The 27990-nt window shown below is 39.3% G+C and overlaps 2 protein-coding genes across 2 annotated transcripts in view; one reads left to right on the plus strand and one right to left on the minus strand.

The window, feature by feature from the left end:
- The window catches only part of CRYBG1 (crystallin beta-gamma domain containing 1), a 209565-nt gene that overhangs the window by 170219 nt on the left and 11356 nt on the right, over positions 1–27990 (plus strand). Inside the window, exons 9-18 of the mRNA XM_003824339.5 lie at positions 8740–8866; positions 10920–10955; positions 12394–12551; positions 13524–13650; positions 13741–13886; positions 20787–20913; positions 21119–21151; positions 22380–22492; positions 24692–24821; positions 27402–27541. Coding sequence (XP_003824387.3) covers positions 8740–8866; positions 10920–10955; positions 12394–12551; positions 13524–13650; positions 13741–13886; positions 20787–20913; positions 21119–21151; positions 22380–22492; positions 24692–24821; positions 27402–27541 — 1137 coding nt within the window. The remainder of the gene's footprint in view (positions 1–8739; positions 8867–10919; positions 10956–12393; positions 12552–13523; positions 13651–13740; positions 13887–20786; positions 20914–21118; positions 21152–22379; positions 22493–24691; positions 24822–27401; positions 27542–27990) is intronic.
- RTN4IP1 (reticulon 4 interacting protein 1) overlaps positions 22248–27990 on the minus strand; it is a 77050-nt gene continuing 71307 nt past the window's right edge. Inside the window, exon 10 of the mRNA XM_055113996.2 lies at positions 22248–22748. The gene's annotated coding sequence lies outside the window, so the exon portion shown is untranslated. The remainder of the gene's footprint in view (positions 22749–27990) is intronic.

The following is a 27990-nucleotide window of genomic DNA, read 5'->3' on the forward strand; positions in this document are numbered from 1 at the left end:
TTTTGTGAGTGTAGTACTAGAAAAAGAGGACTTAAGATACTCTGACTCTAATTTGTCATCCTGTTAAGTAATTATTAACTGTAAGGTATATTTTTATAAGGCACGTAAAATTCTGATTCTTTTGCACCTATGTTATGATTCATCTGTCTTAAAAACAATATCGATTTATTATAGGAAATGGGGGGGGGATTGAATTTTTAATGTAAGGCTTTCCTTGTCACAGAGAAATCTGATTTATTCAAAGGTGAGTAGCAGATTATATTTTCATGGTGATTCAGAGGAGGTAATTCAAAGCACATGCCCCTGATATTTCTGGGGGGGATGGAAGCCAACACACATGGTACTTCCTTGAATATTTTCACACAATGCTGGTTCAAAGCCCCTAGGAGGTTGGTTTCACAAATCACAGGAAACAGCAAGAATATTTTGAAGGAAATGGGAATACCTCAGATAGGGGAGAAATGAGGATAGAAAGTACAGACTGCAATACTGAAGAATGTGGTCTCCAAAGTGAAGCACAAAGCCCCAAGGCATGTGAAAGACATTCACTGAGATGCAGGAAAAAACACTAAAGCTTCTTTCTATTTGATTAAAGTCTCCACCTCTTAAGATTTTATTTTTGTATATGTTTTCTAATATGCATAATGTATTAGTTCAGTGGTAATGTATATAATTTATAAATATTCATATATTCAGAGAATGCTCAAATGTTTTTACTAATGGTTTATACAGTCAAAAAAGTTTACAGTCTGTCCCTAAAGTGGTATGGAGTATGTCTGCAGTGAACAATAAGGCACTCCTTAATCATGCTTTTTGCATTCTATTTATTACTAAAAGCCTTGGTTTGCCATTGTTCATATCTTAGAAAAATGATTTGCTTGTGTAAAAGGTAGGAATAGGATAAGCTACAGATCGTAGAATCTGATTTTTGATCCTCAGAAATGAGAAACTAAAAACTTCTAGGCAACTTAACAGGAAGTGTGGCTTTTGAGAAGCGGTAGCAGCTATCGTTGAATAGTTGGAAGGTGGCCATATAGAAGAGATATTACACTTGCTTTCTGTTATTCCATAGGCGGTCCCAGGAAAAACCAGCAGAAATTAGAGAGATGGATTTTGACTTGACCCAGGGAAGAACTTCCTGATGGTTAATACAGTTAAAATGGAAGTGGGCTGCCTTGTTAGGTAAAGAGTTTCTCATCGCAGGGAGTACTCAGGTAGAGGATGGACAAGGATTTATCCAGAGCTTTGTAGGGAAAGGAAAGTATGAGTTAGATACCTCCTTTACGACAGTTTGTTCATTTATTTATTTACTTTTAACATTTTGAAATATAAGACGCCTAGAAAAAAGTTCACAGAAGGTAAATGTACACTTAAACAAATAAAGTGAGCACCCAAGTAGACACCACTTGAGCCAAGAACTGGAACATTACCAGCACCCCAGAAGCCCGATGGTGTTCTTTCCCTATGGCAGCCCGTCTCAGAAAACAACCTTCCTCTCCCAGAAGAGTGAGAAAATAACAAGGGAAGACTATAGTGATGGTTCGTCAACATACAAAGGTGTAGTTATTAGGGCAGAATTTGGGGTGTAGAGAACAATATTAATTTAAATATCTCCTCTTGATGTATAAAGTTATTTTCCAAGGATAGTATACATTTTACTGCTTTTTAAATTATTTTTAATTGACACATAATAATTGCACATATTTATGGGGTACAATGTGAGGTTTTGATACCTGTATACATTGTATAATGATCAAATCAGGGAAATTAGCAAATCCATCACCTCAAACACGTATTATTTCTTTGTGGTAAGATCATTCAGAATCCTCTCTTCTAGCTATTTTGAAATATAAAATATATTATTGTTAATCATAGTTACCCTACTGTGCAATAGAACACCAGAACTTATTCTATTATATATTTTTACCACATTTTCTTTATTCATTCATCTGTTGATGGACACTCAGGCTGATTCTGAATCTTGGCTATTACAAATAGCACTGCAAGAAACATGCAAGTGCGGGTATCCTTTGACATACTTGATTTCATTTCCTTGGGATATATACTCAGTAGTGAGATTGCAAGATCACACAGTAGTTCTATTTTTAATTTTTTGAGGAGCCTCTATACTGTTTTCCATAATGGCTGTGCTAATTTATATTCCCACCAATAGTGTGGAAGAGTTCCCTTTGCTCCACATCCTCACCAATACTTGTTATATTGTGTCTTTTTGATAATAGCCTTTCTAACTGGAGTGAGGTGGTATCTCATTGTGGTTTTGATTTGCATTTCCCTGATCTTGAGTGATGTTGAACATTTTTTCATATACCTCTTGGCCATTTGTATATCTTCTTTAAATAAATGTACTGTTTTTTGTGTACATTTTGAGTTACATCATTTGGTACCCCGTAGTCCTTGAAAGGCTCTGAAATTTTTAAAGGTGGTTAGTTTAGAAGTAGAAATTAGGAAAGGCTTTTATTTCCTCTGCATACCCTGTCTAAATATGACAAGAAATTGGGTCTTTACAAATATAAACCCAAAAGAGTGTCTATGAGATGTATTAAATATATTCAGTAAATCTGTTAATCAAGCATCTACCATGTGCCAGGTGCTTTTCTAGTCACCAGGAATACAGCAGTGAAGACATAAAATGATGTCCCCATTCTTCTGGAGCTGTCAGTCTAGCAGGAATAAACAACACAAATACATATATAATGTGTCAGATGGCAAAGGCTACAAGAAACATAAATTACAGAGGGGCAGGCATGTTGCTATTTTAGATAGGATAGCTAGTAAAGGACTCTGGTGACATTTTAAGGAGGGACTGGCAGGAAGGGAGGGAGTCTACCCTGGAGCTAGCTGAGGGAAGAGGGGCAGGGAGCCTGTCCCAGAGAGGAAGCACACCATTTGCAAAAGCCCTTCTGGGCATGCTTGGGCAATAGCTAAGAGGCCAAGGTGGCTGAAGCTGAGTGAAGTAGGAGGATAGGGATAGGACAGGGCTCAGGTCACATCTGGCCTTTCAGGCCTCGGGGAGGAGGATTTAGATTTACTCTACATGGCATGGAAAATCATTGGCGAATTTTTATCTAACTTGTGTTATTAATAGAAGGATCAGCCTGACTGTTCGCGTAGAAAATAGTCTGTAAAGAGGCAAAGGTAGAAGCCAAGAAACCACGTAGGATGCACTTGCAATCATACAGCCAAGAAGGGATGGTGGCTTAGACGTGCGATGGTGGTGGTGGGAAATGGTCAGATCTTGGATGCATTTTGAAGGTAGAACTAACAGCATTTCTGACAGATTGTGTGTGAGGTATGAGGGGCCAAGACATGCCCAGGGTTTGGAACCCCAACATTTATTGAGACGAAAAAGACTTGGAGGAGCAGGATAGGAGAGAGAGTGAGATTCAGGAGCTCAGTTTTGGACAGGTTAAGGCTGAGATGCCAACTGCAAATTCAGGTAAGTGGGCAAGAAGGTGACTATGTGAGGCTGGAGTTCAGAGGAGAGGCTGGAGGCATAAATTTAGGAGTCACTGGCAAAGAGAATGTATTTAAACCAGGCACAGGACACAGTCCCAAAAGGGAGTGGGTATAGTTAAGGGAAGAGAAGGCACTTTCGTATTTAGAGATTGGGAAGAAAAGTGGGAATCTAAGCAAAAGAAAATGCCTTCATCTCTTGCTGCCTTTAATTTTTTTACATGAAAGAAGTCTATACAGTTTTTTTTAAAGAATTGGTGTCAGGTTGAGAAACATCACTTTCCTTAGAAAAGAATGAAAAAGGCATCTGCTATCATATTTTAATCTCAGTGTCTGGAAGGTGCCATGACTCAGGCTTGGCTATGTTGAAGCACATTAATCTACCTTAAATGATATTTCTTACCTTTGCAGTAAGTTTAGCTTTGCCTCCTGGGTGGTAGTTACCAGCCTGTCACAGCTTACAATTTATGATAGGTTTGTGTTATGGTGGGCATCTTTTTTTCTGGCTGTTCATTTCTGTTGAACACTGCCTCAGATGTTAATTCAAAGTTTGGGCTCGTTGAACTTGGTTGGTGAGCTTAGACACCAGGTCATTAGTGCTTTTATAGATCTCAAAGGAAAGTCTCAAGGGGTTGAGAAGATGTCACTGATAGTAAGTACTGAAGCTCATTTTGCTTCTGTTGATGCACTGGTTCCCCTGAACTGGGATAAGAAGTCTTTGCTGTAGAGGGAACTCCTTCAGAATCCATTAGGTAATTTATTCCAGGGCCCATTCACTCTAGATTAAGCTCTTCTACTCATACACAAAATAAGGGTGTTACTTGTCTTGTCAAATTGTTGTTTGAGGAAATGAGTAATTTCTAACTAAACTTGCCTTTCAGATTCTGTTGAGAGTAATTTGTTTTTAAATCTTTCTTTTAAGCAGCTGGCTAATCCTAGCACCCATCCTCCCAGAGGTGAAAGCATATTGGGTTTTTTGGGGGCGGGGTGTGTGTAGGGGTGGAAGTGGGGGGTGGTATATTTATGACGAACAAAAGCAAAGAAGTTTAGAACTTCAAAGGGAGTATGAAGATGATCTGGCCCAACACCATCATTTGACTGAGGAAGACAAGCTTTGGTCACTTTCTCCAGACTAGGGTTAGCTGTTAGCAGAATGTGTACTAGAATGCAGGTGTTCTAAAGTCAAGGGACTTCTTTTTTAATGGACAAACATTATTTGATCATTTTTACTGTGTAATATTTGACATATACAGAATAATATATGTATATAGGTGAACTATGAAGCCCAATAATAAAACAATCCCCCGTGGACCCACCACCCAACTTACAACCTAGACCATTACCAACATTGCTGCCCACCGTGGTTACACATGTAACCACACTCCTAAGATTACTCATATTGATGGGTACATCTCTATGTATTTTTTTCATTGCTGTGTAATAGTCACTGTATATTTCATTGTGGAATATACCATATCAGAGCCCAATTTTTTATTATAAAAGTTTTCAAACATACAGAAAAGTAGGAAGAATAGTTCAGTGAACACCAATGTACCATTCACTTTGACCCAATAATTGTTATCATTTTGCCATATTTGTGTTATTTTTCTGAGCACTTCAATGTACATTGGAGATATCATGACCCTTCATTCCACATAGGATTCAGCCTGACTCTCTTTCTAATGGTATTCCCCTGCATAACTATCATTATTACACTTGAGAAAATTCACAAAGTGTCCATGATAATATCTGTTCAATAGCCCATCACCAAATTTTCCCAATTGCTTCAGGAATGTCTCTTATAGATTTGCATTTTCAAATCAGGATCCAATCAAGGTTCATATAAATGCGTTTGATTGTTCTGTCTCTTTTAAGTCTCTTTTTAAAAATCTCTAAAATACCCCATCTTTGTTTCCCAAGCCACTAACTTTTAAAAAGATTTAGGCCAGCTGTCTTAGAGAGTGTGCCACATTCTAGATTTGTCTGAGTGTTCCCTCATGCTACTATTTAGTGTGTTCTTCTGTTGTCCAAATTTCCTATCTACTAGGGCTTAGGTCTCGAGGTATGGTTAGGTTCAGGCCAAACAGTTTTGGCATGCATACTTCATATAGATAGTGCCATATATTTATGTTGTATCACAGCAGGTGGCATGTGCTAACTAGCTTGCCCTTTAGCAATACCAAGTTTGATTGCTTGGTTAAAGTGGTGCCTCCTCCATCTTTCCATTGTAAAGGTTCATTTTCCCCTTTGACATTCATAGCCCCCTCTCTTGTGAATAACTTCAAAGTCAGTACATTCATATTTAATTTTTCAAGTATCCAGTTGGTTTCTGTGAATGGCCAATATTCATGTACAGCCATGTCTAGGGAACACAACTTAAGATCCATCTGGAAGTGCTGTTTTTGTTTAAGAACAAGTGAACAAGATAAGACTGATTTTTCTTGTGTGACTCAAAGGGTATTTCTAAAAGAGTAATTGGACAAATATTTTAAATAAACATATAGATGGCCATTGTTATTACTTTAACAATATTCATTTGTAGGTATACATTTGTTTGTTTAAAAAATAAGCTTGGGATTTATAATCATACTGTTTGTTAAGTACGACTATAAAGTTGTACTTTTTAATCTATATTGGCAAAAGCTCATGACCTAAGTACATGGGAAAATAAAAGATTACCTTTAGAAACTGAAATAACCCTGCCTGGAGATAGTTTCCCCCTCTCCTGATGGCCTCATAAATAATGTATCTTATTGGAACAGAATTTAGAAAAAGTGAATCATACTCTGCATATGAGTTTTCAAATTCAAAGTCCACCCAACATTAATAAATGTCTGTTTGAATTACCCAGCAGGCCTTCAGCACTCATTTACTAAGGAAGAACTTTCAGAACAGCAGTCTTTTCAAATGCATTCATTTATGTTTTCAGTTTTTTCACAAATTCCCCTCTACCCAGAATGACTTTCCTTCCATGAATGTTATGCAGCTAAACCACATGCTTCAACAGAAGTGAAATGTTTAGTATTAGACGAATAAATCCCCTCTGAACTCAAGCTATAGAAGGAAAGACTTAATGAAAAGGGTATTTCGGTAAGAACCATTTCAAAATCTCAGATCGCTTGCTCGTGAGCCATACCTTCAGTTTTTGAAAAATTAAACCTGTTCACTTGTAAAGAAGTCAGACTTGGGACCTGCTTGGTTAGCCTAACACCATAATGTGTTACAGAACTGCCATTATTTTGTTAGAGAACAAAATCCATGGGTACTGTGCCTGTGATAGCTTTGAGCTCCAATATACATGTAACGTATCCTTGGCTGTCATGCTTTAAACATAAGGAAGTGTAAAGTACCCTATTCTTAGCGTCTGTTTTCTTGTGGTTTAGAAGCATTACAGTAGTATTTAAAAGATAAGCCTCTTTTTTTCCTTAAGGTAACTTTTTTTGAAGCATAACATTTGTACAAAAAGGTACATAAACCCTAAATATATAAGCTGAGTGAATTTTCACAAAGTGAATACACAAGCGCAGTCACCATTCAGATCAAGAAAAAGAACATTCCCAGCATCGCAGAAACCCGTTTCTTTCATGCGTCCTCATAGTCATCCTCACGCCCTCTTCCCCAGGAACCATCATCCTGACTTCTAACACTGTAGTTCTGACCTCCTACCCATATCCCACACCTGGCCTCCCAACATTCTTTCACGTATGTGTTGTCAAATCATCAGTAGGAGCCTGGTTGTAAATCTCTGTATAATTAGAGAGTCTAGAGAAGTTACCAGTTTATCCAGCGGAATCTTCACAAAAACCACCGCCAAAAATGTGCCTTGGGCCAAAATTGGGAAGAAGAAAAAAGCAAAGAGGGAGGTGTCAGACCCATTTTGTTGGTAAAAGATTTCATTTACAGCCACTCTCTTCTTGGCATGGTGTTCTGGGGAACACAACATGGTGCAGTACCACGGCTAGGACATTTTAGCGAAACTAACCGAATTGGTGAGTGTAAGTGATCACTAAGAAGTCTATGTTTGTTTATGAAGCAGGTACATTAACCCCTCTTTTATAGAAAAGTCATTTCTTCAGCATCCTCACCTTCTCAGAACCCTTCCCAGGAACGAAGATGTTTACAAGAAGACCTTGTAAACTTTAGAGACAGGGCTAGTAGGCATGGTTTTCTGGTTTCCTGATTTCTGGCACATTAGAGGAGGGTGGGGCTGCTGGTTCCCCAACTGAAGCAGAAGTGACAGCTGACAAGCTGATAGAAGGGTGTGGTATTGAAAAGCCATAACAATCAGAACCAAGAACTCAAAAAGCTTTGCGGCCTGGGAACAAGCAGCCCCACAGAACTTCAGAGCCCCTGAGGACACCACTGTGCATTAAATAATGCTCACAGTGATGATCCTGAGTAACTGTGAAAAGAGTAAACTGTGTTCAATGCACTTCCTGCAATGAGAAAAATTGCCATCACAAAAATGATTAGGGCTGGGCATGGTGGCTCACACCTGTAATCCCAGCACCTTTGGGAGGCCGAGGCGGGCGGATCACCTGAGGCCAGGAGTTTGAGACCAGCCTGGCCAATATGGTGAGACCCCCTCTACTAAAAAAAAAATGCAAAACTTAGTCGGATGTGGTGGTGTGTGCCTGTACTCCCAGCTACTTGGAAGACTGAGGCAGTAGAATCACTTGAACCAGGAGGCAGAGGTTGCAGTGAGCTGAGAGCAAGCCACTGTACTCCAGCCTGGGTGACAGAACAAGACTCCGTCAAAAAAAAAAAAATTGATTAGGAACCTGGTTCTGGAATCGGCTTGAATCATTCCAGCCTTTCATACTTATAGCTGTGTGGCCTTGGGCAACTTACTTAACTTTATCTATAAAATGGGGACAATAGCTTCTCTTCCTCATAGCATTGTTGTGAGGATTAGATGAAATTCTGAGTGGCATTCCTTGTAAGCTCTAGGGAGATGTTAGCTGTTACTAATGTTTGGCACCATGACAAATGATTAGATGGAACTTTGGAGCAATTAATAATATAAATTAAAATAAGGGGACAAAGCCAGCCAAGGAGAAAAGTAAAAGATCAAGAATAGGGGCATATAATGGCTTTATTTTTCCTTGAGTCTAGTGTGATTCTAACACCTGAGTCCAACCATTCATTGTGTAGGTCCGTATCCTCTCCTGTTCTTTTCCTCTCATCCTGGGTACCAGACAGAAGGAAAAACTGAAACAAATGATGAGTCGGCTCCCTTTCTTTCCTTCCATGGTGGCTATTTAGGTGGCTGATTTATGAAGAACCTGGATTTCAGGGTGTTCCTTTCATCCTGGAACCTGGTGAATACCCTGACTTGTCCTTCTGGGATACAGAAGCAGCGTACATTGGATCCATACGGCCTCTGAAAATGGTAAAAATGAAATCCAAATGTTCTTGTGGTGATTCTTTGTCAGCTTGACGTGGTAATTCACAGGGTGTGACTTTGAAGCAATAAAGCTGACTTTTAAGAAACAAATTTGTAGCAGATTGGACCTATTGCTCAATAGAAATCATGGAAATAATAACTTGCTAGATGCTATAGATTAAAAAAAAAAAAAAGGCAGGTAAGACTATGTCCTTTGTCTTTAAGGCATTCTCAGCCCTGCAGAGCTGCAGATGGGTGCGCAAAGCTTCAGCGCAGTGTAGGTTTAACAAGTGAGGAAAGTGAAGAATTAAACATTGGTGGAAAAACAGGACAAAGATACATACAATTCCAAGTTGTGGGTGATGTGACAGAAAAGGGATAATTAGGAAAGCTTCATGCTAAATTAAATTCAGTCTTAAAAAATTAGCAGGATGATTTTTTAAATGGAGCTGTCGGTGAATGCACTGTGTGAGCTAGGGTGCAGCCTGGGAGAGAGCAGGGCACGCTGAGGACTGGCTCGGCTGCCGTGACACGAGTGGGTGGTGGCTTGGGGGTCGCTGGGGCTGGACCAAATGAGTGTTGTCCTCCCAAGTATCTGCTGTGGAAGCTTTGTGCTTCCTCTCCCTTGTCCCAGTGTCTTGCTTTGTTCTTTGTTTCTTCCGCTAGACTGTCAGCTTTGGGAGGAAGCAGGCGGCATCTGTCTTGTCCCCAGTGTTGAGCGCAGTGTGTGCTGCAGCATGGAAGTTGTTCCCTAAATACCCACAGTGAGATGAGGCTCCCATTACAAACATGTTTTTGAAGCTGCACTTCGCAGTTGTCTTCTGAGACAGTTTGAGACAAATTAGAAAGTTAGGAAGACAATTTTTTTAATGTTAATTTTACCTGTCCTTCCAAAGTATTCGGTTTAATTATCTGTATGTTTGCTGGTCTTAATGCAAATGATTTGGGCTTTTGTTTCTAAAATTAAACTCACTTTCAAAGAACAAAGTTTTGTTAGTTTTGTGAATGTATGAAAGAATTCATCCAGGTTTTAGGAGCAGTTTGTAATGATGATGAAAAGTCTCCAAAGTCTATGGTGTTCGAACAGGATTACTTTTGAAAAGGTCATGTGCTTAGTTGTATAATCTCTGGTTTGCTGATAATATCAGCCACATTCCTTTTTCCTTTTTTTTGCTTGTTTTTTCATAAAAGTTAAGGAAACCAACACATTCTTTTATAATTATAGTTCATTTGGTGCCTTTGAGCATTCTTGGCGGTACTTTTTTTTAAAAAGCTATTAAAGATATATTAATTTTTAAAAAATCCAACTTTCCCATTGCTGATTTAAACTCTTGACCTATTTAATATTTTTGTGCAATATCTTTTTAATGTAATACCATTTCTCTGATTTTAGTGAGTTTTTTTGTTTTTAAAAAGCTTTTTATTTTATAACAACCCCTCATAGACTCATCCTTTGGGATGTTTTAAATTTTATTTAACAGTTTATCTAATTATTCCATGAGTCCTCCAGATCTTATTATGTGAACTTCAACACATAATAGTTTCGTAAGCCCTGGTTGCAAAATCAAATACCTGCAGGGGCCAGGCAGCAAATACAAATGGCTGAGAGTTAAACCGAAGGGAATGGTAGAGACGGCAACCCCGGGCCTGTGCCCAGCTGAAGGATGAACTGAGGGCAGGATCGTTAAATGCAGAAGCCGAAGACAGCGGCCTGGGAGAATCTGGGTCCAGAGATGTCAGCTCTTGGAACTGCTTTTTCAAGAGAAGTATGGATTTTTATGATAAATTTTCCAACTTAAAAACACTTACTAGGTCAAAAAACACTCCTACAACACAGATCAGCTTATAGACTGCTTGTGCGAGGCTCCGTTCTAACCTGCCTTCCTCGTGTCTTCATCTGTATTGTTGGTAATTTTAGAACTATCTCACGTAAGTTAAAACAAACCGGAACGTAGTCACACTGAAATTCAATGGCTTAGTATAAACTGCTATGGCTAATATAAAATGGTAATGTATCAGTGAAAAACTATTTTTCTTACTATGTTATTTTTTTTTTCAGGGTGGCCGTAAAGTTGAATTCCCTACAGATCCAAAGGTAAAAATATATATGTATTTTTGTATGTATGTATATGTAATTATTTAAACATATACACATATATATGTACTTAATGTTATTCCCACTCCATCTCTATGAAGATATCGCTTATGTGACTTCTCGTATTAAACCTCTGTCACACATAAATGCAGCCAAAGGAAGTTGCCAACTTACACTTGCCATCCTTCAGGGTGGAAGATGATGCTAATGGCACTGGTTATCACTAAGAGTACATTTAGCCATGGCTCAGAAGGGTCATTGTTATATTGAGTTAACAATTTGCAGTTGTATTTACTAATTGCAGGGCTTCTTGCTGCTTGCCAGTTAGCCAGGAAAAAACTTTTTCAAGACAAAGTTTCCCTACTCCAAAATACCCTTTCTGCTATTCCCAATTCCCACATCGATGCCACACACTATAACTTTTTTCAATTTTCAATTTTAACACTACTTTAGAATCCTCTGGCTCCTTCTATGTGGTTCTAAATATCAGTTTTATATATACATATATATGTGTGTATATATATTTATTTTATATATATGTATATAAATTATTTTAAAACTGTTTGGAACCATGGCTTTGGGCTATACCACATTAGGGGAAAAAAAAAGCCAGATTTTTTTTTTTTCTTTTTACTATCTTATCAGATGCCATTATTTAGGGTTTTTTTTGTTGTTGTTGTGGAGACCAGGCCTTGCTCTGTCACCCAGGCTGGTATACAGTGGCACCATCACGGCTCACTGAAGCCTCGATTTCTCCAGCTCAAGCCATCCTTTTGTCTCAGCCTCCTGAATAGCTGGGACTATAGGCATGTACCACTACACCCAACTTTTTTTTTTTTTTAGCAGAGATGAGGTTTCACCATATTGCCCAGGTTGGTCTCAAACTCCTGAGCTCAAGTGATCCTCCTGCCTTGGCCTCCCAAAGTGCTGGAATTACAGGTGTGAGCCACTGTGCCTGGCCTAGTTAATTTTTTAAAATATGATTAGAACATTTTATTTTATTTTATTTTATTTTATTTTATTTTATTTTATTTTATTTTATTTTATTGAGACAAGAGTTTCACTCTGTCACCCAGGCTGGAGTGCAGTGACGTGATCTTGGCTCACTTAACCCTCTGCCTCCTGAGTTCAAGCGGTTCTGCCTCAGCCTCCTGCGTAGCTGAGATTACAGGTGTGCATCACTATGCCCAGCTAATTTTTGTATTTTTAGCAGAGATGGGGTTTCACCATGTTGGCCAGGCTGGTCTCGAACTCCTGACCTCAAGTGATCCACCTACCTCAGCCTCGCAAAGTGCTGGGATAACAGGCGTGAGCCACCGCGCCCAGCCAGAAAATTTTAATTTGTGTGTCAGGACTTAGTGATATTAAATGACTGATTTAATGTTAAGCTGTTGGGATACTTCTTACAGATTACTGGTATATCTCATTTCTATTGTAGGTAGTTGTTTATGAAAAGCCTTTCTTTGAAGGAAAATGTGTGGAACTAGAAACAGAAATGTGTAGTTTTGTCATGGAGGGAGGTGAAACAGAAGAGGCGACTGGAGACGATCATATGCCGTTTACGTCAGTGGGGTCTATGAAAGTTCTAAGAGGCATGTAAGTACATGGGTGACTTGTTAGGATTTCTTTTTTTTCCTAAATATTAAGTAATAAATGTGCCCTTTCCCCCCTAAAAACAACATTCCTGATTCTACAGTATGGTGAATTTTGACAGTTATGTCCACATTCTCCTCAGCCTATAGTGACTGGATTTAAGACAGCAGTTTGAGGCTGGGTGTGGTGGCTCACACCTGTAATCCCAACACTTTGGGAGGCCAAGGCAGGCGGATCACCTGAGGTCAGGAGTTCAAGACCAGCCTGACCAACATGGAGAAACCCCATGTCTACTAAAAAATACAAAATTAGCTGAGCGTGGTGTCACATGCCTGTGATCCCAGCTACTTGGGAGGCTGAGGCAGGAGAATCGCTTGAACTCAGGAGGCAGAGGCTGCGGTGAGCCAAGATCGCACCATTGCACTCCAGCCTGGCCAAAAAGAGTGAAACTCTGTCAAGGAAGGCTGATACATTGGCCTGTTCAAGTTGATCAAATCTACAACCTTGCTTATTAGAATTATGCTACAAGCTATTGAACAGTTTGATAGTTCGCTTTCTGATTTTTATATTTTTGCATTTTATAGATCTTGCACATTTCTCATAGAAGTGCACACTAAAATTGCTCTTGTAAATCGCTAACTATTCATAATATTTTTGTTACTATTTGAAGTGAGTTTATCCAGTTTTGCTTGCTGAGGTTCTTTTGAGTCAGCCCTGATTAAACACACACATACACACCACTCACACACACACTCCCCTTCCCTTTTTTATACAACTCTGATATATGTCTCTTAGGTTATTTTCTTGGGGCCATTCTGTTATTCTCCTAAATTTTAAAGAATTCCAATGATAATAAAGCAGAAGTTCATGTCTAGCTTTATAACTATTTGTATTTTTCAATGAAATTGATATGTACCTTGAAAAAAATGTTAACATGTCTGGAAATGACTATTCCTCGTGTTCTTTATGTTGCAGTTGGGTTGCATATGAGAAGCCTGGATTTACAGGTCATCAGTATTTGCTAGAAGAAGGAGAATACAGGGACTGGAAAGCCTGGGGAGGTTACAATGGAGAGCTTCAGTCTTTACGACCTATATTAGGTGTAAGTAAAGGACAAGTTAATGGCTAATACTTGGTCTTCTTTGGATAATAAATGGCTAGCCTTTGAATTTTGAATTTTTTTTCTCAATAGGATTTTTCAAATGCTCACATGATAATGTACAGTGAAAAAAACTTTGGATCCAAAGGCTCCAGTATTGATGTATTGGGAATTGTTGCTAATTTAAAGGAGACTGGATATGGAGTGAAGACACAGTCTATTAATGTACTGAGTGGAGTGTAAGTGAAATAATCCAATTGGAATTTTAAACATGGGTTTTACCTTGGTTTGTTTTAAACTGGTAAGAGTCTATCACAGAGTAGGCATTCAATACACAAATATCTCAACAGCTTAACATTAAATCAGTCATTTAATAGTTGCTGTCATGATATTTTCATTAACTCTCTTTAAAAATCGTTCTCATACCATCTCTTCTTTTTATGTTTGGGGTAGGCTTTGGGTATCATGATAGAAATCTACAGATCTGTTTCCCTTGTCATTCTGCACAGAAAGATAGTGAATTTTTTAAATGATGGAGATCAAATAATAATAATAGTAATCTAACATAAACCTGAGGCTGGGTCAAAGTCCCAGTAGATTTTCCTGTGGTCCTACATCTGTTCCAGTATATTTCTTCACTATTAGTTTGACATAAAAATAATTGTTCTATGTACGTGGAGTTAGCAGTTGACTGTTTTATTAGTGGTGAAGCAAGTTTTTATTGAAAGATGTTTAGTCAAGATTCTTTGGGATGAAGTGACTGCAAGCCAAGCTAAATTGGCTCAAGGGATTAAAATGGAACTTACTGCCTTAAGTAACTAAAAAGTCCTGGAGAAGATTTTGCTTCAGGCATGCCTGGATGCAGCGGATCAAACACTATCAGAACTTGGTCTCTGTGTCTTGACTGGGCTTTTTTCTGTGTTAACTTGACTTTAGGTAGGCCTTTTGCATTTGGTGGCCTGTGGCCACATTCAGCTTTTGTTCTCCTAACTCTTTTTTTTTTTTTTGAGGCAGAGTTTCACTCTGCCACCCAGGCTGGAGTGCAGTGGCAAAATCTCAGCTCACTGCAACCTCTGCCTCCTGGGCTTAAGCGATCCTCCTGCTTCAGCCTCCCAAGTAGTTGGGACCACAGATGTGTGCCACCAGGCCTGGCTAATTTTTGTATTTTTTTTTAGAGACAGGTTTTTGCCATGTTGCCCAGGCTGGTCTCAAACTCCTGAGCTCAGGTGATCCACCCGCCTTGGCCTCCCAAAGTGCTGGGATTACAGGCATGAGCCACCATGCCTGGCCCCAGCTCATTTCTTGCAGTGGAAAGAGCTTCTCTTTCTCACAAGTTCCATGTTTGACTTTGCTTTCCTAGGCTTGGGTCATGTGCACATGCCTGAACCAATCACTGTAGCCACAGAGATGGCTGTGTCTGGGCTACGTGTCCATCTCCGGAGCTGAGATGTAGGGTCTATCCCATAGGAGCCACTTAGATATGAATGGGGGTGGTGGTTCCCCAGGGACATCAGAAAGAGTGGGGAGATAGATGCCAGATGGGCAAAAACAGCAGATGGCTGTTATAGGGAGTTACATAATTATTCTTGTAATCCAGGCTAATGTCTATTCTAATTTGTTATAAGTGAGAGTATTCTCAAATAGTTACATGAAATAATGTGACATTGGTTATGCTGAAAGTGTTTGGTGTTAGGTTTTTGTTGTCATAGTGACATAGACTATTTGAATCATCCTAGCCTCAACCCCATTGTATCTCATGGGGCCTCCCACAATAGCCCTGGATATTTGAAATGTGTGTACAATGTACTAAAAGTTGATGAACATGCTTAACTTTTACTCTTAGTAAATAGAGTAAAAAAAACCTTGTTCAACAAGTTCTTGTCTAGGCCGTTGCATGTGGTGCCATTTTGGCAGAGTATCAGTGATTTCCGGGTATTCCATTCTCAGCAGGAAATGCCTACTCTTGGGTCCTATTCTGGAGCCCTAACATTTTAGAATCAGTAGCCTGTTTGCAAAAGCCAGAAGTCATCTGAAATATAAGGTACAAGTTATCTGAAATGTTGCTGGGGCTCTGCAGTATTTTAGATTGTCTTTAAAGCTAATTATTTAGGAGGAAAACATAGTGACCAACTTAGTCTGGTGAAACAGTTGTACATTTTGATACTCACCAGTTGTGTTGGTTCTATTAGTCAGAGCCTAGTCATCCACCTTGGCAGAGGAAGCAAAAGGATGCTGGGTAGAATGAATTCCCTTAGGTATTTTGTAGATGATGCTATTAACACAGGTAGAATTATTGTGCCTTGAGCCAATCTCCTTTCCTTTTTAACCCAGGCCTTGCTTACTTGAAATCAGTTTCCTTTATAAAGTGCTGCTATTATATGTTTCTATTTTTAGTCATTTCTAATTGCATTTCCTGGCTTAAGCTTTTTTTTTCTGGCTGTAGCAGTTAAGTTTTGGTAGAAGGGGGAAGTTGAAGGGAGCTACGTACACATACATGGACACACACACACACACCCCACTTCCTTTGAAATTCTTTGCATATGGAAGGGCTTTTGTATTTACCAGGGCCAGGTGCTTCCTCATATTTTGTTCGATTTGTCATTTGACAAGTATTTATTGAGGTCTATTATGTGCAAAGCATTGTATTATGTCCTCAAAGAAGTTACGGTATTTATGTAAAACATAATTATTGCTACAAAAGAGGTACAGATTAAATGCTCTGGGAATCCACAGCAGAGAGAGATTAATTTCCAGTCTGGACACAGGGAAGGAAGACTTTGTGGAGGAGGTGGCATTGGAGTTAGGCCTGTGGGATAGGATAGGAAGGCTGACATGAGCCAAGATGATGGAGGAGGACTACCTATTCACTTTTAATAGTTTCAAAGGAAAATTATTGTATTTTAATGGCTTTATTTTTATTGGCAATTAAGTATTTTAGCTTGGTTCTTTATTTCTTAGTATGGCACGCATTGTCAGAAAAAAACTCTTCTGAAGTTCTTGTTCCATGAAAGTATCTCCCAGGAGGCTCACCATCACACGGGTAATACATCCCCTGGGCAGTAAACTCATCATTAGTCCTGAAACAGAGAAGCCTTCAGGAAGGATGCCCATGAAACCAGCAACTGAGGTTTTTAGGAACTGCATTTGATTCTTACTGGAAATGTCGAAAGAACTCCCTGCTTATCAGTTTCTAGTTCTATGCTATATTCTTGCTCAAATAGTGGAAACTGGGCTAGTTTTTTAAAACTAGGAGCAAAATGAAATATTTCTGGTATTCAGATGAAAACGAAAAGTGTTGTTGTTTTAAATTCTTTTTCCTTTGGCCTTCCACGGAAGGGCAGGTTTACCCTGCTGCCCTTATCTTCTGAGCAATTATTCCACCAGGTTGGGACCTGCTAGTACTTGTGTACATGCCTTTCCCCCGTCTCCCCACCAGTCTTTAGAGGAGTGTTGATTCATGTGTACAGAATACATGTGGACAAGGACGGGGAGGGATTTTCTTAAGAGCCCCAAGTGTAAGTTGTAAGTAGACTCTCGGATCATAGAGCAGAGAATCTCAGATCTGGGTTTTGCGGCTTCTCCCTCCCCCACTCCCCCCTATTCATGGGTGATTCATCAGGTATCTTGGAGGGAAAACAACACTACTGTCAGTTCAAGTAACATCTTAATAAATTATTTTCCGGCTTCAGCTTCAGTGAATTAGAGATAGGCTTAGCTGGGTGTTGGGTATTTACTTACAAGTAGTTTAGTTTCATAGGAAAGTACAGTACCCATACTTGTTAGTAAAAAGAATAGAGTACTGGCTAAAGCTGCTTCCAGGGCTGTCCTCTCTCCTTGGCATTCAGCCTCCCACCTCACTGTCTTTTTTCCCTCCAAACCTTGAAGTCAAACAGAAAGGCCTTTAACCCTCTGATCTCTCTGCTTGTTACAGACTCGGAGCCCTGGTGAGAACCCTTTTTTTGATGTGGCTCTACTTCTTTAATTGTTCGTTGTTTTTTTAAGTCCTAGTGTTTGTAATGTAGATTTTCTTTTTTTTTTAATTTTATTATTATTATACTTTAAGTTTTAGGGTACATGTGCACAACGTGCAGGTTTGTTACATATGTATACATGTGCCATGTTGGTGTGCTGCACCCATTAACTCGTCATTTAGCATTAGGTATATCTCCTAATGCTATCCCTCCCCCCTCCCCCCACCCCACAACAGTCCCTGGTGTGTGATGTTCCCCTTCCTGTGTCCATGTGATCTCATTGTTCAATTCCCACCTATGAGTGAGAACATGCGGTGTTTGGTTTTTTGTCCTTGCGATCGTTTGCTGAGAATGATGGTTTCCAGTTTCATCCATGTCCCTACAAAGGACATGAACTCATCATTTTTTATGGCTGCATAGTATTCCATGGTGTGTATGTGCCACATTTTCTTAATCCAGTCATGTAGATTTTCTTGATGTGCAGACACTCCTCCCACATAGCAGTGCTCCCTGCTCTGGCTTTACTGTTGCTTCCTTTCATGCTGGGGGTAAAGCCTGAGGCCCTGTGGGCGGAGGCAGCACATGCGGGTACCCGTGTGCTGTACAGCATCACCTGGTCAGCCCGGGGACCTTGGCCCACTCTCCTACTTACACTTGAAAGTATGAACTTTCACAAAGGTTAAGTGAGTTCTTCAAAATTATCTGAAAGTTAATGTCATGGCCACAGGTGGAGCCAGGTCTCCTATCTCCTCACCTCTCAATGATAAAGAATAGGTTTTTAGGCCGGGAACAGTGCTCACGCCTGTAATCCTAGCACTTTAGGAGGCTGAGGTGGGTGGATCACTTGAAGTCAGGAGTTTGAGACCAGCCTGGCCAACATGGTAAAATCCTGACTCTACTAAAAAAAATAAAAAATAAATAAAAATAAAAAAGAACAGGTTTTAAAAATTGCTAGTGAGGTTCTGAAATCGGGGGTTGGGGGGTGGTAGGGGGCTGTATTTCCTGAAAGACTGAGGGGTGCATACAGCAGCTTCTCCATTTGGATGGCCGGGAGTGAGTGCACAGATGTTGGCTGTCATTAGCTACTTCTCACGGAGATTTTGGCAGTGTTCTTTTTTTCCTTGATGGCTGTTCATATTCTAGTAATTACTGTACTTGAGTTTTTGTTTAAATCAGCCCTTTGGATAGTAAAATCATAATCTGCCCTAATTATAAAGTGTGTGGACTGTTTTAGGCATGGTTTACTAGAACAGTAAATGAAAGGGAACTTTCCAGGGCACATGGCGAGTTGGGTCACAAAGCAAGGAGAGCCTGGTGGGCCTCAGGACAGGTAGGTTCAGTCACGTTCTGGCCAATAGTCGATTGTGTCACCCTGGACAAGTCATTTCCCATTCAAAACAAATACCAACAAATACTTCCATGTGATGCTTCTTACCCATCTGTGGGCTTTGGAGGACAGAGATTTTGTCTTTTTCATCTTTGTATATCTAGTGCCAGTCTAGTTCCTGGCACCTGGTAAATGAATTAACTTACTGTGTCTTAGGTTTTTCCCATCTGTAAAATGGGAACACCAATACCTCCCTAGGAGATTAAATGTGATAACAGATGTGGAAACATTTTGCAAAGTTCTGATCACCCTACATAATACATACATAGATATTATTCCTTTAAGCTTTGAGAGGATCATGAGAATGATGAATTAATTGAAAAGATACTTAATGTCTTCAATATAATGGTATTAAGTATCTCTTTAATATAACAGAACTGAAAAACCTTTTCCTTTCAAAGACTTTATCTTTGCATAGGAAATAGCATCATTAAATTGGTTTTGTTGATTTTCCTCTGGGTGTAGATCACTTAAAAGAGAAAAAAACATTCCAAAAGAGATTTATTTTTAGTATTTCTATGAGTTTGCTCAATTTTGTTTATTTAATTTTTACATATTTATGTGATGTTGGAAACACTGTTGGAAACAATATTTTAGTTCTGCATTTTTAAAAGCATTTCTTCTGTTAACTTCTTTTTCAGTGTGGTTTGTTGTGTAATAGACACAGCTTCCTAAGATTTTTCTGCAAAAATATTTTAAGGTTGAGAATGAAAGGACTTATTGATTGCTTATTAAAAGAACTAGGTTCTTCTTGAAAGTCCTGTTTGTTTTGTTTCCTTAGAATACAATTAGAAAAAAAAAGCACAGAGAAGTACTGCCTTTGTAGCTTTCTCAAGAAATAGTATTTGATAAGCGAGAACGCCAAAAAGTTCATGTCAAGATACCCTTAGGCTTACCATTTCTTTTGCATTAAGTTTTTTTTCAACTCTTATTTTAGATTCAGGGGGTACATGTGCAGGTTTGTTACATGGGTATATTGCATGATTTGCTGAAGTTTGGGGTACGGTTGAACCCGTCAACCTGAGCATAGCATGCAACAGGTAGTTTTTCAAACCCCCCTCCCTCCTGGCCCCTTTTGTAGTCCCCAGGGCCTATTTTTTTTTCTTCTTTATGTCCATGCATGACCAATGTTTAGCTCCCACTTATGGGCAAGAACATGCTCATAAGTATATGTTCTTGCTCATAAGTATTTGGTATTTGATTTTCTGTTTGTGTTAATTCGCTTAGGATAGTGACCTCCAGTTGCATCCAAGTTGCTGCAAAGGACTTGATTTCATTCTTTTTTATGGCTGTATAGTATTCCATGGTTTATATGTACCACACTTTCTCTATCCAATCCACCATTGATCAATGAACACCTAGGTTGATTCCATATCTTGATATTGTGAATAGTGCGGCAGTAAACAAGACACGTGCAAGTATCTTTTTGGTAGAATAATTCGTTTTCCCCTGGGTATATCCCAGTAATGGGATTGCTGGGTTGAATACTAGTTCTATCTTTAGTTCTTTGAGAAATCTTCAAACTGCTTTCCACAGCGGCTAAACTAATTTACATTCCCACCAGCAGTGTATAAGTGTTCCCTCTTCTCTGCTGGCTTACCATTTTGATTTGTCCTATAGACAAACCCATCTGCTTCTAAAGGTTAATAGAGAATCAGAAAAATTAAAATTTCAATTGGCAAAACAAATGAAAGTTTCTGTATGATACATAGTTATCCAAATATGTGATCGTTTTATATGTAAAATATGAACTCCAACAAGTTATTGCTTTTGTTTCTTAGATGGGTAGCCTATGAAAATCCTGACTTCACAGGAGAACAGTATATACTGGATAAAGGATTTTATACCAGTTTTGAGGACTGGGGAGGCAAAAATTGTAAGATCTCTTCTGTTCAACCTATATGTTTGGTAAGGAGTTATATTTTTGTATGAGAATATTTAACTGAATTCTGGATTTCCTTAATGTGTGTTCCTGGTTCATGTAATAGTAATTGCTATGGAAAATATTCTGAGTTTATTTTTAGCAGTAATTGCTAATAATCTAGAAGAAAAAAACTTTTTCAATGTGTTTGTTCTATTCATTTCCTTTTCTCCTTCCTTTAAAAATTTTTAGGATTCTTTCACTGGCCCAAGGAGACGAAATCAGGTAACTTTAAAAATATTCTTTTATATTAATATATGAGGGGCCTTCCATTGAAAAGCTGAACTTATGTTTCAAATGTCAGACATTTGGGGCCGGGTGTGGTGGCTCACGCCTGTAATCCCAGCACTTTGGGAGGTCAAGGCAGGCGGATCACTTGAGCTCAGGAGTTCAAGACCAGCCTGACCAACATGGGGAAACTCCGTCTTTACTAAAAAGACAAAAATTAGCTGGGTGTGGTGGCTTGTGTCTATAAGCTCAGCTACTCAGGAGGCTGAGGCAGGAGAATTGTTTGAACCCCAAGAGGCAGATGTTGGAGTGAGCCGAGATCGCACCACTGCACTCCAGCCTGGGTGACAGAGACCCTGTCTCAAAAAAAAAAAAAAAAAAATCAGACATTTGGGACATTTTGTTAGTTTTACTCATTTTTATGCCTGAAAGCATAATTGTATTTAAAAAATAAGATTTAAGTTTACTTTAATGGTTAATTGACAGTACTGACCCATGTCTAAATAATTCTTATAAAATGCTCTTATTGTATAAAGCTGAATTTTATATCATTACATTGACTCAGTTTATATTAATACATTGAGATTAATATTTCAAACAATAGCATCTAGTTATTGTGATGGTAAAATGAATTTTCAGATTTGCTGTGTCGACACTAGACATTTTTTATGGTCTCACTCAAGCTTTCTGAATGCTGATTCTTAACATCATCTGGAGTGTACATTTGTTATTTCGGCCTTTTAATGGAAGTGTCCACAGAGCCATAATTATAGAGGAACAAACACCACTGTAGCCTCCTTTATTGGCATTTACAGGATTCTGATAAGTCAGCAAGTGTCTTCCATTGAGAAGGAAGGAAACTACACTATGTCTTTCCAAAATACTGTTTGTCGTTAATGTCAGAACTGATGAACAATGATTTCTGACCACAATAAAGCTTTAAAATACCTCACAGCTTCACAACAGGGTGTTCTATAGAAAGTTACCTTTGTTGTTGCATTTTACTTTGATGTCTCTGAATTAAATAAATAGTCATGAAAGGTCCAGCTAACATGTTTCTAACTGATCATGAATGTAGACATGGAAAATTAAAGGATTTATAAAATTTATACCAGTTTACTGTAACAAAAGTCAACAGGTCATGTTTAGGTCATCATTTCAAAGGCTAAATTAGTTAATGTGTTTAGGAAAATAATTTTATGTGTTTCTGTTTACTTTTTCAAAGATTCACTTGTTTTCAGAACCACAGTTTCAAGGTCACAGTCAAAGTTTTGAAGAAACAACAAGTCAAATTGATGATTCATTTTCTACCAAGTCTTGCAGAGTTTCAGGAGGCAGGTAAGTGAAACAATGGCCTGGCAGAGCTGAATCACTGGAGTAAAACAGAATTCACACATCAGCAAGTATTTAGTGGTGCCTGTTAGGTGCTTGGCACTATGCGAAACCACCATCTTAGTCCAATGGCGTGCTTCGCGACATCTGAGTACTAGACGCCAGAGGACGCGGGCTTCAGGTTGGTTGGAGAAGCTGAAGATCATCTCATTGTGTAATGGAATTCAGAGCAGGTTCTTTACTCTGTATGTCTTCCCATCATCTAGAAAGGGAGAGTTGGGCTCTAGTTAATCCAAGGTACCTCCCAAGGTGGATTGTTCAAAGGACAGGATCAGCACTCTGCATTAACAGGAAGGTAGAAAGTACACGCTGGAGTGGAGCTGGTGGACACGCGAATCAGGGAGCACACCAGTCCGGCTTGCTGGGAGGGCTTTGTACTGGGAGGAGAAGCAAAGCTGAGCACACTGAGTTTAGATGGCTTCCACAGGAAACACAAGACTCAGGGCAAAGGCAATGGGCTCAAAGTGCCATGCTGAAACAATCCTTGTACAAAAGCTTCATGGAGAGGGGAGAGCCCAAGGTCAGGGAAACTCGGTCAGGAAAGCCTTGGAGCAATCTGTGCAAGAGGTGTTGAGGATTTAAGTCTCTTAATAATAGTAGTAATAGTGCCTTTAATCATGTGGTTCTTTATGGTTGAAATAATGCTATCCTATCCTTTAGTATTGCACAGCAAAAAAGCACTGACTTTGCATTCAAATACACAGATGGAGGCCGGGTGCAGTGGCTCCTGCCTGTAATCCCAACACTTAGGGAGGCCGAGGCAGGCAGATCACTTGAGGTCAGGAGATCGAGACCAGCCTGGCCATCATGGCAAAACCCTGTCTTTACTAAAAATACAAAAATTAGCCGGGCATGGTGACACACCTGTAATCCCAGCTACTTGGGAGGCTGAGGCAGGAGAATTGCGTGAACCCAGGAGGCAGAGGTTGCAGTAAGTTGAGATCATAGCACTGCACTCTAGCCTGGGCAACAGAGCAAGACTCTGTCTCAGGAAAAAACAAAAAAGGCAAATACATAGTTGGATAGTAAAGCTTCCTAGTTTGTTGGACATACTGCTACCACATCCCCACTCCTCGTTATCCCCTGCCTGCTTCATTTATTACCTCCAGTCCTGTGCATGTTTAAAATTACCTGTCTCAGCTCACTAGAGTATTAACTTCAGGAGAGCAGGGACTTTGGTTCTCTGCTGTATCCCCAGCAATAGAAAAGTACCTGACACACAATCCTCAAAAGCCATTTGTTGGGTTAAAAACAACAACAACAGGGCCAGGCACGGTGACTCACACCTGTAATCCCAGCACTTTGGGAGGCCGAGGTGGGCAGATCACCAGGTCAGGATTTCGAGACCAGTCTGGCCAATATGATGAAACCCCGTCTCTACTAAAAATACAAAAATTAGCCAGGTGTGGTGGCATGCACCTGTAGTCCCAGCTACTCAGGAGGATGAGGCAGAAGAATTGCTTGAACCCAGGAGGCAGAGGTTGCAGTGAGCCGAGATCATGCCACTGCACTCCAGCCTGTGTGACAGAGCGAGATTCTGTCCCCCGGCCACCAAAAGAAAAGAAAAAAAGGAAAAAAAAAAAAAACCCACAAACTTCTAGGGAAGCATGGTAAATCACCATTTTATGAATAATGTTGATACCAGAGAGGCTAAGTGACTTGTCTAAGTCAATATAGTATTTTGACTCCTGGCCCAGTGCAGAGGTATTAGAAATGAGGATAGAGGAGTGTGCGAGAAATTTTGGAAGGAAATCAATAGACCAAATCAATAGGCCTTGGTGATTAACTAGTCACAAAGCTTGAAGAAGGATTATTCAAAAAGGACTTGAGGGCTTGAAGCTCCACTGGCTGGGCAAACGGTGGCACCCATGAGAAGAGCAAGGAAGGCTGGAGGCTGGGGAAGTCAGAAAGAATGTGGAGAAAGAAGTTTGTTTCCCAAATGCAAAGTTAACTGACTTATTATGAATATTATTTTGCCACAAGCAGAAATGCAATAAATATATCCAAATATTTTTGAAGAAAGAACTCTGTTTGCCACAAGCATTGTGTTTATTTTATAGCAGGCCACCTCTAAAAATCAGACTTCTTGAATGGGAGTGCTCAAGTTGCATATTCTGTGCATGTGTGTGGTTTTTCCCATTGTAGCTGGGTTGTATATGATGGAGAAAATTTCACTGGCAATCAGTACGTGTTGGAAGAAGGCCATTATCCTTGTCTGTCTGCAATGGGATGCCCGCCTGGAGCAACTTTCAAGTCTCTTCGTTTTATAGATGTTGTAAGTATGTCATTGTGAATAGTGTTGCAGAAATGTATGCCTCATATAGCTGATGGTCAGAGTGAGGTAACCAGCCGGTAGAACCTGCTCTTAAAGTTAGTTAAGGGCTTGGAGATGGAACTGTCCATTTGGCTCTGTGTACATCTAGTTTATTGATTCTAACTGGTACACGTTTTCCACCACCCTGTTTTACTCACTTAATCCTCATATGCATATCCCTATGGACCTGAGTGGGAGTCTCTTGGACTATATATTAGGAGTAGAATTACTGGATTTCACATGTAAGAACAGGCAGTTTCATTCAGTACTGCCAGATCCCACCACTTGAAACTCCCACCAGCAGTACACATTGTTGCCATTACTGAATATTCTCTCATTCTAATTTTTGTCAACTTGATAGAATGAGCAGAAAGCAGTATGTCGTCATTGGGTTAATTTGTATTTCACTATTAGTGAGGCTGGTATCTCTTATTTATAATTTGCATTTTCTATTCAAGGAATTGTGTATTGTAACCTTTGCAATTTGGCTTCCTCTACCTTTGGTTGTTATTATTGAAGAAATTCCTTATAGGTTTTTAGTCTATTATTATTGTGTGTTTTAGAGATTTGCAATCAAATGACTTCTCCCAGTTTGCCACTATGTGCTAATCCAGATTATAGTGCCCTCTTTTGGACAGAAATCTTTCAGTTTGATGTAGTGGAAGTAATATTCAATAGAACAAAACTGCAAGATCATGTTCAGATATTAAAGTCTGGAAGTATCTGTCGTTTCTGACATTTTTATTAGTTTTTGGTAACTGCTTTCTCATAAAAAGCTTTAAACACACATAATTGCTCATTTTAGTTTTAAAGGTAGGAAGAACATATGTGAGTTGGTTTTCATCTCATCCCTGCCTGCCTGTTTAAATAGCAAAAATGCTACTGAGACATGAAAATAGTAACAAAGAAACATGAAATGAGGTAGTAAGATTCATTAGCTTACAAGTAATGAATAAGACTTTGATTGTTATTCTGCCTAGAATTCTAAAAGCTACCTACAAGTATATATTTGAAAATTTCAATGCCTTCCCTCAACCAGAACTTGGCATATATGCTCACAACACTCTAAGGCTATAGATGACATCTTTTTATGTTTTAATTGTGAGGAAATGAATGTTTTACCCATATGAAGACTACATATCTTTGTGACTTAATACTTCAAAATTATTTAATTGCTTTTTAATACTAAAGTGTTTAGAACATTTTTGGGCATGCCATCTCAAAAGTGCAATAAAAGTGCAAAGTAGTAATACTACTATAATTTTTGTCTTCTTTCCTCCGTGTATGTTTTATATAAACTAATTCCTAGACCACACAAACTACTTCTACACACTAACATGCTCTGTTTACTGACGGACAAAATCTTTTTACAAGTCAGGACACATCCACATAAATGAAGCAGTAAGGTACCGCACCCTTTCCACAAACTTTAAGCAGGATAGGGAAAAAATTGTAATCCCCACATGCTTTTTTTTTTTTTTTTTTTGAAATGGAGTCTCACTCAGTTGCCCAGGCTGGAGTGCAGTGGCATGATCTTGACTCACTGCAACCTCCGCCTTCCAGGTTCAAGTGATTCTCTAGTCTCTCACTCAGCCTCCAAAGTAGCTGGGATTACAAGCATGCACCACCATGCCCGGCTAATTTTTTTGTTTGTTTGTTTTTGTATTTTTAGTAGAGATGGGGTTTCACCCTATTGGCCAGGCTGATCTCAAACTCCTGACCTCAAGTGATCGGTCCACCTCGGCCTCCCAAAGTGCTGGAATGACAGGCGTAAGCCACCTTGCCCGGCCTCCCACATGCTTTTTAATGCATCATTTATGATCTTAGCAGTACTATCATTAGAGATTAATGTAGAATCAAAAGTGTCTATAATTTGAAAAAACAGGCATAAGCTGCCAACTTTTCATTTTGCTGAACAGTGAACGTTTGTGCTGTTGTCCTCTTTAAAATGATTGACAGTTTGAACATAGAGCTTCCATCCTGTTGTTTTTTTTCTCTCCTCTTGACAATGATTCCTACAGGAAAGTTTGGGAGCATGAGTACACAGAATCATTGTCTTAGTGATGAACAGAAAAAAAAAAAAGACATTTGAAAATACATACAAGAGGAAGGTTCCCTGATTAGGCAATACCACTGTACACCAAGCAACTAAACATCAGATGCCACAGCCCTCTGACCCTCGGCAATTATGTCCATGACTTTCCAGCCCCTCCTTGTCCCAGTGAAAATGGCTAAGTCAAAAATAAATGCCATCAGAAGTGTCGATATTCCCAGCGTATACCTATTTCTCTTTTTTTTTCCTGTTTTACAAACTATTTATATTTACCTGCCTTCCTATGCAATGGAGAAACTAACTGCCCCTCTGTGCTTTCTCTCTAGCTTGGAGTACACAAACATCCAGGCTCCCTTGGAAAAGGAGTTTATGGAAAGGCCAAATCTAGCAGATTTTTTGTGTTTTGTCCTTGTAACAAGATGATTTTCACATAAGTTTGAATTATTAACAAAGATGAATAACTGAACATTGTTTTTGTTCCTCAATAGGAATTTTCTGAACCAACAATTATTCTCTTTGAAAGAGAAGACTTCAAAGGAAAAAAGATTGAACTTAATGCAGAAACTGTCAATCTCCGATCCCTGGGATTCAACACACAAATACGCTCTGTTCAGGTTATTGGTGGCATGTGAGTTACCTACTTGTTGACTCAATAAAATAGATCATTTTAAAAATCAAGTTTGGGCTGGGCACAGTGGCTCACGCCTGTACTCCCAACACTTTAGGAGGCCGAGGTAGAAGGATCATTTGAATCCAGGGGTTCAAGAAAAGCCTGGGCAACAAAGTGAGACCCCATCTCTACCAAAAATTTAAAAATTAGCCAGGTGTCGTGGCACATGCCTGTGGTCCCAGCTACATAGGAGGCTGAGGCCGAAGGATCACTTGAGCACAGTAGGTTGAGGCTGCAGTGAGCCGTGTTCACGCCACTGTACTCAAGTCTGAGTGACAAAGCAAGACCCTATCTTAATTTAAAAAAAAAAAAATTGATCAGATTTCTCCCTCTCTTATATTATCTTAAACTAATTGACATATACCCTCTCTTTTTGTGAGGGTTAATAATTATGCACCTTTGTAGAA

This window comes from Pan paniscus, chromosome 5, assembly GCF_029289425.2.
Source record: "Pan paniscus chromosome 5, NHGRI_mPanPan1-v2.0_pri, whole genome shotgun sequence".
Classification (NCBI taxonomy): domain Eukaryota; kingdom Metazoa; phylum Chordata; class Mammalia; order Primates; family Hominidae; genus Pan; species Pan paniscus.